At 30.2% G+C, this 18,308-nt stretch overlaps 2 protein-coding genes and 1 pseudogene across 2 annotated transcripts; 1 reads left to right on the forward strand and 2 right to left on the reverse strand.

Annotated features, from left to right (window-relative positions):
- Positions 1–307: 307 nt before the first annotated feature.
- On the reverse strand, positions 308–4,898 carry LOC146538223 (cytochrome b5-related protein-like). Its single transcript, XM_085186730.1, has 5 exons — positions 4,586–4,898; positions 2,241–2,644; positions 1,854–2,042; positions 1,538–1,768; positions 308–637 (listed from the first exon to the last, which is right to left on the reverse strand). Exons 1-5 carry the CDS (start codon positions 4,838–4,840, stop codon positions 349–351), a joined length of 1,368 nt encoding a protein of 455 aa, XP_085042856.1. The 5' UTR covers positions 4,841–4,898; the 3' UTR covers positions 308–348.
- A 500-nt stretch (positions 4,899–5,398) lies between these two features.
- LOC146538224 (cytochrome b5-related protein-like) lies at positions 5,399–8,915 on the reverse strand. The gene is made up of 5 exons (XM_085186731.1): positions 8,553–8,915; positions 7,618–8,021; positions 7,194–7,382; positions 6,894–7,124; positions 5,399–6,182 (listed from the first exon to the last, which is right to left on the reverse strand). Exons 1-5 carry the CDS (start codon positions 8,805–8,807, stop codon positions 5,903–5,905), a joined length of 1,359 nt encoding a protein of 452 aa, XP_085042857.1. The 5' UTR covers positions 8,808–8,915; the 3' UTR covers positions 5,399–5,902.
- A 4,848-nt stretch (positions 8,916–13,763) lies between these two features.
- LOC146538225 (cytochrome b5-related protein-like) lies at positions 13,764–17,513 on the forward strand (annotated as a pseudogene).
- Positions 17,514–18,308: the final 795 nt, after the last annotated feature.

Raw genomic sequence — 18,308 nt, forward strand, 5'->3', positions numbered from 1 at the left:
TAGCTTGCAAATATCATCATGACTTTCAATTTATAACTGCTTGCCTGCTGCTTGAAAAAGTAATTTTAACTGAAATGAGATTTTTACAACTAGATAAATTCATATTTTATATTTTTTTTATAGAAAGAAGTTTTTTCTTCGATTCTGTGTAGTAAAAGTTAAAATTAACTTTTCTTACATAACTTTGTAACCAGTAAAGTTTCAAGTACTAGATAATAGTAGAAGCAACATACTGATGTTTGATATTATAGAATTTAATGCTTATTCTTTAACAATAAAATTCAATATGTTAAAAAAAAAACCAATTTATTTCTCTTTTTATATACAATCATTTTAGCAACTAACATTTCATAACGATTTCTTGCTTAAAAGAGTTGGCTCTGTTTTTAAAGTCATTTTTATTTGGCCTAAAAATAGATCTAGCTGTGACATCATCCTAAAATTAGCTCTGAACTTCTCACAGTGCTGAAGAAATACTGGGTATAAATGTTCTAATACAGCATGATCCAAAGTAGGGAAAAGATGATGTAAAGCGTGATGGCCGAATAACGTTAGCACTTTGAAGTAATTGTCGTTAACTTCAGGTCGATCCATGACGGCTTCTAACTCATGCATGCCCCAATCAGGAGTAACGTCACTGAAAAAAAAAACTTTTTTAAAGATAAAATATATACGACTAGATTTATAATTCCACAAGTTTTTTTTTTTTTTTTCAGAAAAATTATTTCAACATGAAGGTAATAGTTATTATAAAAATAGCATTAGTAATAAAATGTCATAAAAACAAAAACAGTTTTTTTGTAAGCCTTAAGTTAAATCCCTAACCACACAATAAAAGTTTGCGGCAAATTAGGTGAATGTTTTCCGTAAGAACGGAGGCAGTTTATAAAGTTTCTACCTGAATATTTATTTATCATATTTTCTGAGAACTCATATAAATTTTCAGAGTCATTACTTGTAAAACGTGTTTTAGGAAAGATGACAAATCTTATGTTTATGTTTAAAACATGCCTTCTTTTTTATCATCTTTATTTATTGCCACTTGCTTCTAAAATTTAAACATAACATAATATTAAATTAAAAAACATTATAATATCATAATATTTGAATATATTATTATTATTTTAAACAAGAAGTATTAAACATATATATTTCTTACGTCACAAGCATACCACAACTAAATTTTGCAAACGACACCTATTATATTCTAATTCTGTAAATATTTTAAATCAAAAATAGGGATAGGTATATAGATTAATTGACAGTCACTTATCTTGTTATATTAATAATCTATGGATGATTTGTCTGGTTATATAAAAGCAACTTTTAAAAGTTATTAAAACTTAAAAATGACAGAGGCTATTTATTGAATTGTTTCCTTAAAATTAACCAAAAATTTTAAATATAGTTATATCACGATATATTAAATTAAGTACTGATTTTTTATTGTTAATTAAAAAAATATTAAATACAGAATAAATATTTCATGCTGAAAAGCTGAAATATTTAAATTCTATTGATTAATAAATATTTTTACCTCACTTCATCGCCGTCCTTAAAAATTTTAGGATGATGATGTGCTGCATTGGATCCAATCATATAGAAGAAAAAGCTCCCAGTACAAACTATCCACAACCACGTAATAAGCACATCATAACAATTGACACCAGTAATTAAATACATCCATATTGGTAGTACAAATCCCAATCCATCGTGCCAGCGATAATGAGTTTTAAAGAAACCTTTGCTTAATATGTTACACATAAACCTAAAAAAATAAATTTTATACTTGCAATCTGGTCACTTAAGTATTTAACCATTTTTTATAATTACATGTAAATAGAAATGCTTACCTTTTTACAAAATTTAAAATAAACATGAAAGGAAATGACAGTAATTCAAAAATAATTGCATAATCGGCATAAAATGGGCGTTCTCTTCGCGGGTTCCAAAATATCATTGGCTCAAAGGCACTTACTTCTAAATCCATTAATGTATTTGGATAAAGATGATGAGAAAGCGCATGAGACACTCTAAAATCTCTGAAATAAAAATATGAATGTAAGAATAGAAAATATTGAGACATTGTAATACATTTTTGTCATTTGCAGTTTAAATCATGAAAATTTATCTAATTATATAAGTGTATAGTAATTTATCTTTAGGGTTGCCTTTAGGGGTTACCTTTAGTACCTTTCAAAACGTATAATGAAAAATAAATTAAATGAAAGTGCGCCTACCTGTAGGACCATAAACTAAAATTAAAAAGATACATTCTCCAGTTGGATTTTCGATGAATATAATTATGTGCAGCAACAGTCATGATACACAAGGAAACGGATGCCACAAGATAAAATAGCATTCCAAGCCAATAATTAGAGACCCAACATGACATCGCTGAAGATGCCAGAAGAGTTATCAGTATTCCGTCTATCAACGTATCAGAATATTTGGATGTATCTTTTGGAATTTTCTTCAGTTCTTCTCTTACAGCTTTTTTTAGAGTACGGTAAAATCCGTCTTCCTTAAAAGTAAAAGGCGAATTTCTTGGTGTTTTGGCATCCCGTATATAAAATTGCTCTAACATTTTTTCAGCAATTGATTCTATGTGATGGCTTTCAAACGCTTCTGTTATATCAGTACCCTGGAAAAATATGATACCTAGTTAAAAGAATACATCGATAAAAAATGTTTCAAACCTTAATCTTTCTCTGGACTTTTTGCGATTGTAGTATCAATAATATTCTATAAAAAAAAAATTTAAAATTAAAAATCCGAAACCTTTGAAAAATTCTACACGCTAATAAAGAATATATTATTACTAATATAAATTGTTATAAGTACATCTTTATAAGTAAAAAAATCTTGAGAGAAACTAAATATAAATCTTATAAAACAACAAGCAATTGAAGCATAAACAAATAAAAATAGAGGTGGTAAGTCTAAACTAGTTTCCAGCCAACTTGGAGTACCGATTTATTTTTCAAATTGAAATACTACATCCATTGAACAGGTAACGTAAGTTAATAAAATACATTTGTTACATTTACTTTAAAGTTAGACATTTTGAATTTAAAGTGCATTTTATTTTTTTTATTTCAAAAATACGATTCATTTACTTTTATATAAATGTAAGAGTTATGGAGTTTGTTAATATAGTTAAAGTCTATCATAGTCGTACAAATAATTAAACACACAAACCTCTGTAACGTTATTGTAAAAATAAAATTTAAATAAATTTGAAATTGTCCACCATTAATTAATACGGTAGTATGTTATCCTAATATTCACATAATTAATTTGCTTTCTAATGGCGTTATAAATTATATTACATTACCTATCCCTTTCCCATTACACGGCTATGAAAATATAATTATTTTGACTTTACTTTGAGCATACAAATAAAATCGGCCCTACAATATCTTTTATATATCTTTTACAAAAGTTGAAATATTTCTTTTCTTTTTTCATTCTACACGTTGTATCTAGCATATAGCATGTTAGTTTTTAAATAATTATAATTTTAAATTAATTGTTCCTAACTTAAACTTTATTTTATAAGGTTTTCACTTCAAATTCATTTTTTTCATCATCAATTTCGCACTTTTACTATACCATTGATATAAAACCATGAATATAAAATTCATCCATTAATATACCAAATTCGCCGTTTTAAACCTTAAATCTTAGTCTTACATTTAATGTTCAAAATCAAATTCAAATTCAAATTCAAAATATTCTTTATTCAAATAAACTTTATAAGCACTTTTGAATCGTCGAATGTACATGTCAACAAAAAGCTACCACCGGTTCGGAAGGCAGTTCTGCTGAGAAGAGCCGGCAAAAAACTCAACAGTTGCTCTTTTTAAAGTCAATGGTATATTTTACTATTACATTAGTTGGCAGCTGTCCTGCCTGACATTCAATAGACATTAATTCCATACATGCTTATCCTCTAAATATTCTTGAACAGTGTAATAAGCTTTACTTGTTAGAAATTTTTTTACAGATATTTTAAATTTTGGAAGTGGCAAATTAAGAATACACTGCGGAATTTTATTATATACACGTATACTCAGACCCATAAAGGATTTATTAACTTTCTGGAGGCGAAAACTTGGTGTAACAAGCTTATCTTTATTTCTCGTTTCTATCGTATGACTGTCGCTATTTGTTCTATGACAATGTATATTTTGTCGGACAAAGAGAATATTATAGTATAGAAATTATTATTATAATTTAATAATTTTTAAATGAATTACTCCCCTGAGAGAAAATCTACATAAACGTTTGTGTTGTTTAAAAGTACAATTGCAATCAGTCCAGATTTAGTAGAAAATAATCTTCAAACATTATATTTTATCTTTTACTAATTATGAAACAGTACAAAATTTATCTTTTTATTTGTTGAAATAACAAACATAATTCATCTCACACTATGGAAAGAATTCCAAAACCTCTTTTAAATGCTGGATCGATAAGCTTAAATATAAAATTTATATTTACTTCTAGTAACGAAAATAATATTAAGCACTTTATATTGTATACCTAAAATTATGTTGTTATTGAAATTGTAAACACGTACCTTAGTTAGCTCCAACCATTCCGCTCCACCTGGATGCCTTTGAACAAAATTTTCGAGATCATATAATCTATTATGCACTCGCCATAGTCCCTCGGCCCCATCATCCATTGCTTTCCCCGTAAGCCATTGTACGGGATGTTTCAAACCTTCATCCCTTAGTGAAGGATATTTCAGCTGGGGAAAACTTACATGAGTTTTCTTTTCTGCTGCTCGTTTGTGAGCTATTTCCAAATAATCGGCTTCTTTAGGAGCCATAGTAAACTTTGTGTACGTATCCCTCCACACGTTAAGTAGTTTTATTGATATAACTTGGCGTCCCCTTTATATAACTTCAAATATCGGTTATCATATGACAACACGATGAACTTATAGTCAGCGTCATACATAATATACAAAAACATAAACATAAGCGCTGCCATACAAAAATAACACCTCTGAACTAACAAATATTTTCATACGATAAACTTTTTAAACTTTCAGATTTGAGGGCGCTTATCGTTTCTTTTTATTCTCATTTTAAAAGCTGAGCCACTTAAGTGACTATGTCTCTGGTTAGTATTACAAATATTTTTTAAAATTGTGTTAGATTAACAATTTCTTACTATTTATGTACGCTCACATTAAGTTTAACTATACTATATAACAATTTAGCTAATCTGAAGTAGGATTTGCAAAATACAAATAACAACTTTCAATTGTTCTATCCGCAACTCGCTAAGGCAATCGTTTCCCTAAAGGTATATTCCATTAAAATATGGTACACATCCTCTATAACTCCACAGTCGGGACAATTAAAAGAAAAAAAAATCTTCATTATAAATCCAAATTTATTTAATGCTGTTGAATGCGCTTGAATTTATACTTCAAGTTCATCATATAAAAATTTTGCTTTATTTATATATTAATATAAGGATTTTTTAACTAAATGTGAAGCTCTAAATCAATTTTTGAAACCCAAAAAAAAATTAAACATTTCTAATATTTTCTACTCATATACGTTGAATAATTTTGAATTTCATTTTACAATAATGTTAATAAAAGTGTTTTCCTACGGATTCAATATGGCTTTCAAATTTCAATTCAATTCTTATATGATCTAGTACTAAACTATTGTATATAATACTATTATTTTCAGATATATTATGTAAGCGGACATCTCGTAAAAGTTGAATAATTACTCGTATAATTATTAAAACTCAATATGATAATGAAAAAAATAACCCAATTTATTTAACTTTTTATATACATAGAGTCGGTCATAAATTCAAAAGTTGCCTTGTTAATAAAATAATTTTAGCACATAACATCTTATATTGATTACTTGCTTAAAAGAGTTGGCTCCGTTTTTAAAGTCATTTTTATTTGACCTAAAAATAGTTCTAGCTGCGACATCATCCTAAAATTAGCTTTAAACTTTTCACAGTGCTGAAGAAACACTGGGTATAAGTGTTCTAATACAGCATGATCCAAAGTAGGGAAAAGATGGTGTAAGGCGTGGTGACCGAATAACGTTAGCACTTTAAAGTGATTGTCGTTAACTTCAGGTCGATCCATGACGGATTCTATCTCATGCATACCCCAATCAGGAGTAACGTCACTGAAAAAAAATAGTTTATCAAATTTAAAAGAACCTTTTTCAATATATAAGTATGTTAGTGTTACCATCAAAAATCTCAAACAATTGTAAGATTTATATAACGCAGAAAACTTCCGCAAATAACACATTGTCTTTTATTGCATACAAATCAACAACAAATAGCTTATGTACAAAAAAGATTTACAAAAGGTGGACTTAACTCCAAAGAACATTCTAAAGTGGGAGAACAAATGCCTTAAGTCACATCATGGGAGACTGACTAGAGGATAGAGAAAAATAAAGCTAATACAAGGACAAGGATATCTATAATAAGAATACGCCTAGCACGACTAGTATCATTCGACCCTCATAATCATAATACGTAAATTATTTCAACAAGAGAGTAATAGTTATTATAAAGATATTATATATATATAAAATTATCATATAAAAAATATTTAAAAAAACAAAATCCCCGACTGCATAAAACTAAAAAGAAAATAGACAAGCCCAATAGTTTATTAGGATTAACAATCGTGACCTCTTTACATTATGCAGGGTTATGGTAAAGAGTTTATTGATTGAAGAATTACTTATAGGTTCTTAATTCAAATTCAAATTCAAGACAATTCAAAAATATCAAATACTTAATAAATATTTTAATTTAAATATTTCACGACGTGAAGATGAAATATTTAAATTCTATTGATTACTAAATATCTTTCTTCTTACCTCACTTCATCGCCGTCCTTAAAAATTTTAGGATGATGATGTGCTGCGTTCGCTCCAATTATATTGAAGAAAAAGCTCCCAGTACAAACTATCCACAACCACGTAATAAACACATCATAACAATTGACACCAGTAACTAAATACATCCATAAAGGTAGTAAAAATCCAAATCCATCGTGCCAGCGATAATGAGTTTTAAAAAAACCCTTTCTTAATATGTTATGCATAAACCTTAAAAAAATATATACTTAAGTCTTTAAACAATTTTTAATATTATTGTAGATCGGTGGAAATGCTTACCTTTTTACAAAATTAAAAATAAACATGAAAGGAAATGCCAGTAATTCCAAAATAATTGCATAATCAGCATAAAATGGGCGTTCTCTTCGCGGGTTCCAAAATATCATTGGCTCAAAGGCACTCACTTCTAAATCCATTAAAGTATTTGGGAAAAGATGATGAGAAAGCGCATGGGAAACTCTGAAATCTCTGAAACAAAAATATAAAAATAAAGGGATAGAAAGATTTCATTATGACATTTTAATACATGTCATTTTTATTAGTAGTTTAAGTCATGAAAAATTATCTAATATTGTACGTAATACAGGTGTGTATATATATACACACCTATATTACGTACAATATTTATATTTATATAAATAACATGTATAAATAAACGTTAAGATTCAAAAACGAAAAATAAATTTAATTAAAATGTGCATACCTGTAGGACCATAAACTAAAATTAAAAAGATACATTCTCCAGTTGGATTTTCGATGAATATAATTATGTGCAGCAACAGTCATCATACACAAGGAAACGGACGCCACGAGATAAAATAGCATTCCAAGCCAATAATTAGAGACCCAACAAGACAATGCTGAAGATGTCAGAAGAGTTATCAGTATTCCGTCTATCAATATATCAGAATATTTGGATGTATCTTTTGGAATTTTCTTCAGTTCTTCTCTCACAGCCTTTTTTATAGTACGATAAAATCCGTCTTCCTTAAAAGTAAAAGGTGAATTTCTTGGCGTTTTGGCATCTCGTACATAAAATTGCTCCAACATTTTTTCAGCAATTAATTCTATGTGATGGCTTTCAAATGCTTCTGTTATATCAGTACCCTGGAAAGTATACGTTACAAAATGGCAGAAAAATTAAAGAAGACACCAATAGGTAATAATTCAACTAACTGAACTATGAAATATAATACATTGAATTTAAAAATATATACCGTTTGACTTAACGATAATGTTAAAGTGTTAACTTCTTCTTCTAAAAATCTTAACTCACAAGTGATTTACCTCTTAAATTCGCACTTTTAAAGTTTAAATTTGTAAAGTTTTTTTTCCATTTTAGATCTCAATATGATCTAAGTGTAAAATTGCGAATTTGGTGCATTAAATACAATGAGCAATTAGTCTAGATTTAGTAGAAAATAATCTTCAAACATTACAATTGACCGTTTATAAATCTCGGGGGAAATTATCAAACTGTATAAAATTGTTGAAATAAAAAACATTAGAGAAAATATAATGATCTTAGTTATGCTAAGAGTTGGACGCCAAAAATCTTTGTTAATTTCTGTGATCGATTAGTTTAAATATAAAATGTATATCTACTTCGAAATTCATATGCACTTTGTAAACATGTACCTTGGTTAGCTCCAACCATTCCGCTCCACCTGGATGCCTTTGAACAAAATTTTCGAGATCATATAATCTATCATGCACTCGCCATAGTCCCTCGGCCCCATCATCCATTGCTTTCCCCGTAAGCCATTGTACGGCATGTTTCAAACCTTCATCCCTTAGTGAAGGATATTTCAGCTGGGGAAAACTCACGTGAGTTTTCTTTTCTACTGCTCGTTTGTGAGCTATTTCCAAATAATCGACTTCTTTAGGAGCCATAGTAAACTTGGTGTACGTATCCCTCCACACTTTAAGTCATTTTATTTATATTACTTGGCGCCCCCTTTATATAACTTCAAAATATCGTTATCATATGGCAACACGATGAACTCAGCATCATAATATACAACAACATAAATTTAAGCGCCGTCATACAAAAATAACACCTTTAATCATACAAATATTATCCTAAGATAAACTTTTTAAACTTTCAAGATTGGGGCCATTTATCGTTGATATTTTTTTCATTATTATCGAACTTAAAATTAAACTTTATGTAAAAGTTATGCAATATTTTAATATTTCATAACTTTTACTACAACTGTTTATTATATTGTAAGTAACTGAAAACATTCTTTATCGAAGTAATTTTTGATTAGAGACCATCCAGCTTAAAAATTATAATTATATTATCAGAGACTTTCCGTACAGGCGGAAAAAAAATTTTTTTGGACACAACCTGCATATTTTTTTTAATGTTCTCTTCCTATTGAAGCCTCAATGAATTTTCTCATTGAATAACAATTCTTTTAAGAACAAACAATCAAAATACAAAGTTTTCCCGCTCGATGGCCGCAAACCGAGGTTCGAGCAGGGGGCGCCCTTACCACAGTCGTCGACTTCCTCACGGGCAGCCACAGCATTTCTTCAGGGACAGAGTACCCTCGTCGTGTGTGAGTGTCGCTGTAAAAGCCAATAGGACTAACAGCATTACCCTCATGATCGAAAAAAACAAAAAAAAATAGAAGTTTTAATTAATTGGATCCTACATGTTTACAATTGAAAACGAAAAGCGATAAGATAAATTATATATGCTATATATCTTTTTGTCCTGTTTAAATCTTTATTTACATAACCTACTATATGAATTATTAATTATTATTATGAAATTTGATTAACAAATTTAATAACGAATAGAGCTTCAAATAGGAACATCTACAAAAGTGCGCCATTGCGGCTTAATTTGGCGATCGCACCCGGCCTCGCTATGACTAAATTGGAAAAGCGGAAACTAACACAAGCAAATAAAGGACACGAGCATTCATTTTAAAGCCAACAACAGGAAATTTAATATTTAATATTATTAAGTGATAGACCTTAACGTCACGCTATGCCTTAACAGAGTGAATGAAATGAAAAAAAAAATAGTGAAGATAGTCACAACCATCTCTATCAATCTCAAAACCTTACAGTATGACTCTGATCTACTGAATCTACACTTATATATAACTTGCGACTTCGCCCGCTTAAACTTATTGTTGTATTATAGCCATATTAAGCTTTTTGTTATATTATTCTGTTGTATATCCTATCCTATCCTATATCTTATAAAACAAAGTCGCTTTTCGCGTCTGTCTGTTGTTTCTAACTCTTCTTCTTCTAAACCACCCAACGGATTTTGATACGGTTTTCACCATTAGGTCGAGTATTTTTCGTAGAAGGTTTATATATAGTTTATTATTTGTACATTCTTATGTAAATTAACATAAATACAATAAATGTGTATAAAGTCCTACCCGTTGAGACACTTTCGCGCATGCGCTGCTTTAATGGTAAGTACTACATGAAAAAATGTACTAGAGTATTAATCCTCTTAATAAGATCTACAAAAAAGTCCGCGAGAGCATATTCGTATCTTTTAAGAATAACGTGTAGTGATCATTTTTCTGTCTAAAAATAATAATTTCAATATATTTTTTATTGTGAGCGATATTTTTCCATAATGGTATTAATCCTTATCCTTTAAAATACTTTATTAATTTTCTACGTTAAACGAAGATAAAATTTGCTTTTTACACAATTTCGAAATTGCGAATAGTTTTACAGAAAAACGCATTTAATTGTTGACACATCACGCCGGTGACACATCAGCTGTATGTTACTCAAGTTTCACTTATCCCTTACTCTCAGTATATAAATAAGTATATTAATTACGTTGGCCATTTAATGTAGATCAAAACTGTCTTTTACTGTTTTTCATTTTAATAAGTACCTTAGAAGTTGTTACAATATCAAAAAATCCTTGCTGCGAAACTGCTCGCCACTCGCCATGCGTCCGTCGCGCCCGCCTGCCTTACACGCATCGGTGGTTCAGTGGTAGAATGCTCGCCTGCCACGCGGGCGGCCCGATTCGATTCCCGGCCGATGCATTCTATTTAATTTTCCTCACAGGCAGCCACGTAGTGCTTGCTTTTCATCAGGGACAGAATACCCCCTTCAGCATTAACCACAAGCTCGAAAAAAAAAACCCGGCTGCCTCTATAGCAACGAAGAATTAGTTAGATGCGTTTGCACGTATTGGATAATTGGAGTTGAATGTATTATTTCAGCGCGATATATTTGGTTTCATATTTTTTGTAGTAGTTATTAGTAGGTAGGTTTTTGTTTATAATTTCTTCCGTTTAAAAATAGTCATTTAACTATCTAAAAATAGTCAATTAAATATATTTTAATAAGTACTTGAAAAGATTAGTAGCACAGATTTAAAATTACGGTACCTACTAATAAATCCTTGCTGTGTAAAACAATTGGAAAATCCTTATTGAAACTACAAAAATGCGGGTTGCATTAGGGTTTAATTAATTTTCACATTATCTTAAGTGCTTTGCAAGCATACATTATGTGAATAATCCAGTAGTAAAAGCGGGCGAAGCCGCAAGAGGGTCGCTAGTAAGCTACATTACAGTAAAAATTCATCTAAATCCCTAGAGTAATGTCTGCGTGAAATTTGAACCAACGTCTATGCTCACATACTTTCACATGTATAATATTAGTAGGATTTTTAATCAAATATTTTCAATATTTTTCTTTACTAAATAATGTAAATTACTTTCCATTCTTATTATTGAATTCTCTTCATACCACTAGAGTACTAATATGATGTTATATGCTATGCTTAATATTACAAAGCTCAAGTCTCTAATTACTAATTTACGTAGCTTATTGTGTAAGAGGTCACTCCACAATAGCTACGCACACAATACGAATCACTTCAAAGGCACAAAAAGTCTGATGAAAACAAAAGCAATGAGAAATGGAAGAATTAACAATTAGTACTATAATGATAAGTGTGCCTTTTGAATTTTTAAGAAAAAGTTTAGTAGCAAAAAAACAACGATCCTTGAGATTTTTATCCGTGCTAATTTACAATGGGGACGCCATTTTAGATCAATTAAGGCAAAGGTAATTTTTCAATTTTGGAAGAAAATTTATTCAATTACATACTAAGAGACTTTAGTCCTGTATAATTTATGCTATATATTTTTTAGAGTTTCGTATCTCAAAATGAAAAACAAAACCTTTATAGTATCACTCTCTTGTCTATCTAACAGGACCATTCATTTGCGTTAAGGCTAAGCATAATTATTTACTTTATCATAATGTTTTTATTGTAATAATAAAAATATTAAGAAACAAATTAAAAGTCGTCAAAAATTAAAGCTTAAACTAAAATCTAATATTTACATATATGGCCCCTTAGAGCACAGACATAATTAAGCTTCTAAGTCAACCCCATTAAAAGATACGAGCATTAAAAGAAAAATCTACAATTATGAAATTTTAAATTTGAATTATTTTAAGAGAAACCTATAAAAATGTATTACTACAAAAAAAAATTAGTATGACTAGTACAATAAATCTAGCAACATCGTTGTTCCACAGATATAAAATGCTACCCATATTGGTGTGACAAACGCCAAAAGCTTTGAGGAATGCCTTTGGCGTAAAACAATGTACCCGCATTTATAGTAAAAGCGGGAGTTCGGATATTACTCCAGTATAAAACACCTTTTCAATCTACATGCATTTGTTGTCATTTGCAGACACAAGGAAAAATAAAAAATGTTTTTTAAAGATCTGTCGCAGTAGGAACAGTGGGGTCGTAGCTGATTGAATGAAGGTGATGTTTTTAACCGACTTCTGTAAGAAAAGGAGGTTAAACTTAGCACTTATAATGTTTTAAAATAACAAATATAGTATGTGGGACAAATAAAAACTCAAAATGAATCAACATGGACTACTTCGTAGGAACTGCCTTCCACACGCCGAGTGAAAGTGGAACGGCCTACCTGCGGCAGTGTTTCCAGGTCGATCGGACCTGGTTACCTTCAAATAAATAAATATTAATATAATTCAAGCGACAAAGCCGCGTGAATCCGCTAGTAGCTTATAAACTTTCCATAACAAAGTATATAATTAGTAATCTCGTGGCATACAGATAACATTTACGCCACTGTACTATCTATGCAAATAAATAGCAATCTAATTATAATCGAAGCTCTCGTAGCGCAGGGGCACAGGCGTGTAACTGTAACACAACGATTGTAGCTTCGATCCCACTTAGGAGAACGAATTAATATTTATTTATATTTTAATTTCTTTGATCTGGTGTCGAGGTTGCCCGCACACAGCAGGGTAGGCAGAGGGAACCTAGTGTTAAGACAGTCTGTTCCCCAGTTTCTGCCGAATTTGAGTGCCGCCGTGTTGAGTGGCGTAAATAAATATTTCATTTCCTGGAGTGGTGATCGAACCCACTACTAGTCGAATTTACAGTCACAGGGGCAAAAAGTGTGACTGTTTGTAAGCCACTCGTAGTTGTTGCACTACATCTAATATAAAATTGATATTTTAAGAAAAAATATTTTTATAATATCTCAGAATATACATTTGTAACCTACACGATAACCTAACCATGAATTGGCTTTACAACTACTTCACAAATTATGCACATAACGAAAACAAAGCGAGCGCTATATACGAGTATACACGCATGCATGCATTATGTCAAAGGGCTTATTGATAAATTATTTAATCTTTTTCTCTTTATTTTAATACCAGTAAGAATACATTAATTTCTCAATAACTTTATTAATCTTAGAAATTCTTTACATTTCTAAAGTAAACAAATAATTATAATGAGTTATAATTATTTGTTTTAAATTTCAATCAATCTAAATGGCTTCTAAGGAATCGAAATGGAATCACGTAGCTCAACAACGAGCTAATTTGAAAAAGACTCACGTTAGTTTTCCTCAATTAAAATATATATCTTTGAGAGATGCTGGATTTAGAGATCCCATACAACGGTTTACTGGTAAAGCTATAGACGACGGTTCTGAAGGATTATGGTGGATTAATGACAAGTTAAAAAACATACTGGACATGAAAAATGGTTAGAATTATTATTTAAAGTATAGAAGGGTCAGAAGAATGGCAAGAATTATATTTCAAATACTAGCGGCCTCTGAGCGGCTTCGCCTGCTTGAATTATACAAATATTTTTCGAACATGAGGTTAATGCTGTTATCCCTATTGGCCTTTACTTGCGTGCATACCGGTAGGTAGGGAAGAAGATTTTTTATCATCATACAAATAATAATTTATCTAATAATATCATACAAAAAAAACATTGAAAACTGGAAATCAAGCAAATTGAATAAAACCGTTTTAAAAATAACTCTTTTAGCAATTAGCAATTTTATCGAAACAAAAACAGAAATAACTTTTTTACGCACAGAAACAGACAAAAATTTAAAAGTCATTGTTTTGTGCTCTGAGATAAATGTCCCCAATAATATTTTTTCTGATTTATCTTCCACCGATTAGTTACGATTTTGTTATAAATAGATAGACAGATAGAAAGATATGTATATATTATAGACTAGGTAGGACTACTCTACAAATCTTTTATCACAGGGGAATCGAGGCACAGGTGCACAAACGTGTGACTGTAAACTCGGTAGGTTGTAGATTCGATTCCCACTCGAGGAAATGAAATATTTGATAATTTAAATTCTGCGCTCTGCGCGGCGTTGAACTCCACTACTCAACGCGCAATCGAAAGTAGGGGTCGGTCTGCCTACACTGCTACATACAGGATATAGAAAGTGAAGCCAAACATTAAATAATAGTAATAAAGAAATAATTATACTTATTACTTACTTAACATAATTATAATTTTATGAAACATAATTTTCATCTGCAAACATTATGTGAAGATATATCTATTACAATTTAATATGTATAATTCACGTAAGGATTGGAATATTCATGATATTGCGATATTAAATTACCTCTTTGATGTTCTTACTTAATGTTGTTATAGGGAACTGATAAAACAGAGGCTTTTGAATCGCATCATATAAGCCCATCAACTGAGAAAATCCTAAGTAAATTTTATATAAGGCAAGCAAAAACACTACGAAACTCTCTGTTCACTTTCATTTTTTATAAAACACTGAAAATGGCAGTTTTTGAAGAGCTGAAAAATATACCAAAGGATAGACCTTACAGATGTCTATTTATGATGGTATTATATAGTTGCTCTTTGGCTTGTTGTTTGAAAATTATTGGCCAGCTACATTTTGGTACATGGCAGCGTCGGTGTCTATGGCGTTGTTAACAGGAACGTGTCATAAATATAATATAATCCATAAATGAAACAACTAAAGAATGTATATCTTAAATTAATAGTTATACTATAGATATACTATAGATATCCTATAGGTAAGATATAGATATCTTCAAGAGATATCTTCTATCATACCACCTATATACAAATACTTTAATGGACTTGGAAATAAGCTTAAGGACATTGGTTCGAAAGCTTATTTCCTGGATTATAGAAGATGATTGCCTCTTCTATAATCCATTGCACGCAAGATTTGGATTTATTATTCAATAGTTTTTTTCCTGATCACGTTTTTGTCCAGTTTTATTAAAAGGTAAATAAATATTTATATTCTTAATCTTCTAAGAGGACAGTCGTGGCGCAGGCACAAGTGCGGTTGTAAACGTGACAAGCTGTGGATTTGATTCTTACTCGAAGAAATGAAATATTTAATATTTTCGTTTCCTCGCTCTGGTAGAGAGACAAAGCGTGGCGTTGAATTCCGCCACTTAACACGCAATGCCTCCAGAATTCAGCGGTTAGTCAAAAAGGGAACTGTGTTTCCGAATAAAATGTCTTAACACTAGGTTCCCAGGTTCTCACTGCCTACCTAGAAAAGAAAAAAAATCTTAATCTTGTATTCAAGTAATTTATATATAAGGCATATGAAAGTTGTTACTAAATTTAATCTTTTGCTACATTTCAAGATGTAGAGCAAAAAAACAGAATCTTGTATAGATACAAGATTCTGTTTTTTTACATATTATCATACTAATATAATTTAAATTGTAATTATAAATAAATTATTTTAAACATCTTTTGTAGATAGCAAATACTCGTGTTCATTTCACTATCTCTGTTTTATATTTACTAATAATATAATTATAACTTTATAACATAATCTATACATTAATAAGTGAAGCAAAAAATTTTCACCCCATTTTACGAAAATTGCTCGAATGGAGGATAATGAAATTTGGCACACTTATGTAGAAGTTTATTTTTCAATATTATTATTGAAAAATAATTAAATGAATAAATAAAAAATTACACACACTACCATGAATTTGACAATATTTACAATTACATATGTTTATAAAGTGGCATACACGTTGCTATGGCAACGCCAACGCGTATTATTGTACGCGTCAATTGGTTCTCTTGTTTAAATTAAACAACCATACATTCACTGGTGGGAATGAATTATTATTTATTAATATTTTCATTTCTTCGATCTGCCACCAAGACAAAGCCTGGCGTTGAATTCCGCTGCTCAGCACTCAATGCTTCAAAAAATTTGATAGAAAGTGGGGAATGGAGTGTCTTAACACTAGGTTCCTTATACCTACCCTTCTGTGTGCGGGATACAGCGTGAAGGTGATTTATTTATACATATACATATCTCTAAAACGATCATAGTCCCATACATACCCCTATAACCCATCCAACAAACATTTTACATAAATTATGTATTCAGCATTAAAATGACGGTGTGAACGTAACATAATATTTCCTTTCTGATTTTTAAGCATATTTGTCCGTAAAGGGTTTTTCAAAACACATTACCGTTGGCACGACGCCATTGGCTTTCTGTTGCCGATATGTACGAGTATGTGGATGACAAGTGGGGGGTCTCCCCCATGTTCTTTAGACGTGGATTTGGATCAATTGCACCGCTAGCTTAATATTTTTCCTCATATATGTCAATACTACCCATCTCTTTTTAAAGACGGCGTTCAACCTAGGTATCAACTAAAAAAGAATTAGAAATTTATTTAAATATGTATGCAGGTAGAATTAAAAAAGTATAATTGAAATGCCATCATCATCATCATCAATGCCAAAAATATTCATATTCTTCACCTCTATGCTTCTATGGTTTTTTTAATTTTTTCTTAATTATACTTAATTTTAAAATTTAAATAAAATTTAAATGAACACTAAATTTTAAAATTAAAAAAAATATTCATAAATACCTTAAACTTAGTCAAACATTAATTAAATGGAATGAATATATGAATAAAAACCAAAAAATATATATTTTATATTAAAAAATTAATTTAAAATATGAATTTTCGCAGAAGCACAACTCCAGACTGAAAGACTTACCCGATCGAAAGCATGTCAATGGCAACTCATACGCTGTTATGACACTCTTCGGAGACCATGCATTACATCACACGTTCCTGACGCTAGATCACTCACTCCTTAAGTACCTTCATTCAATTTTCATAGAAATTTGTGAAAATTTTCAAAGATACTTCAGAACTTATACACAATTTTTAGTTATCAAATATAAGAGAAAACGCAAATAACTTTTTTAATTTAACTAAATACAGTACTTTTATTGAGAGAATAATCCATGGCTTTTAACATTTACTTTTAATGTTGGTCATAAAATACAATGTTAGGTATAGGTTAAGCCAAATGAAAGGTATTCGGTTAAGACAATAAAAGTAAAACCTAATGGATGAGCGGATCGTTTTTCTACTCCCTTCATTAATATAACCACAGAAATAGGTTCGAACCTAAATCTCGGCAAATAGGGTAGGCTTTTCATTTTATTTATCCCCTTTCCGATAAACCCTAATTACACTCGAAAAAAATATGGAGGTACTTAATGAAATATTTTTATATATTTTACAAATCTCCCTAGAGTAACATGTGGACTGCCTAAAGGTGAACAGAGTGAAGTACGTTTAACAGTTTTGTTAATTTCACAAAATTTAAAGGTATTTTTTTCTTTATATCAGAATCCTAGGGATAGATTTAATAGTAAATTATAAGAAATAAAATTCTATACATAATTTATAAAACTGCTGTGGGTTCGATTCCCAATTGGAGAATGAATTATTATTTATTGATACTATATTCTGATACCAAGGCAAAGCGGGGTAGATCCGCCACTCTACACACATTGTCCCAAAAATTCTGTGAAAAGTGAGAATCCTAATACTCGATTCCCTCTTCCCTTTCCTTCTATATACAGGTTAATATTATTTAGTAAGTATATACAAAATAACATTATTTTAGTATTCCAATATAAAGTTTAAATAAATTGTCTAAACAACCACAATGTAAGCACATTATACAAGGAACATAATTAAGCG

This window comes from Heliconius melpomene, chromosome 6 (assembly GCF_056956725.1).
Source record: "Heliconius melpomene rosina isolate 202511_hmr_F chromosome 6, ASM5695672v1, whole genome shotgun sequence".
NCBI lineage: Eukaryota > Metazoa > Arthropoda > Insecta > Lepidoptera > Nymphalidae > Heliconius > Heliconius melpomene.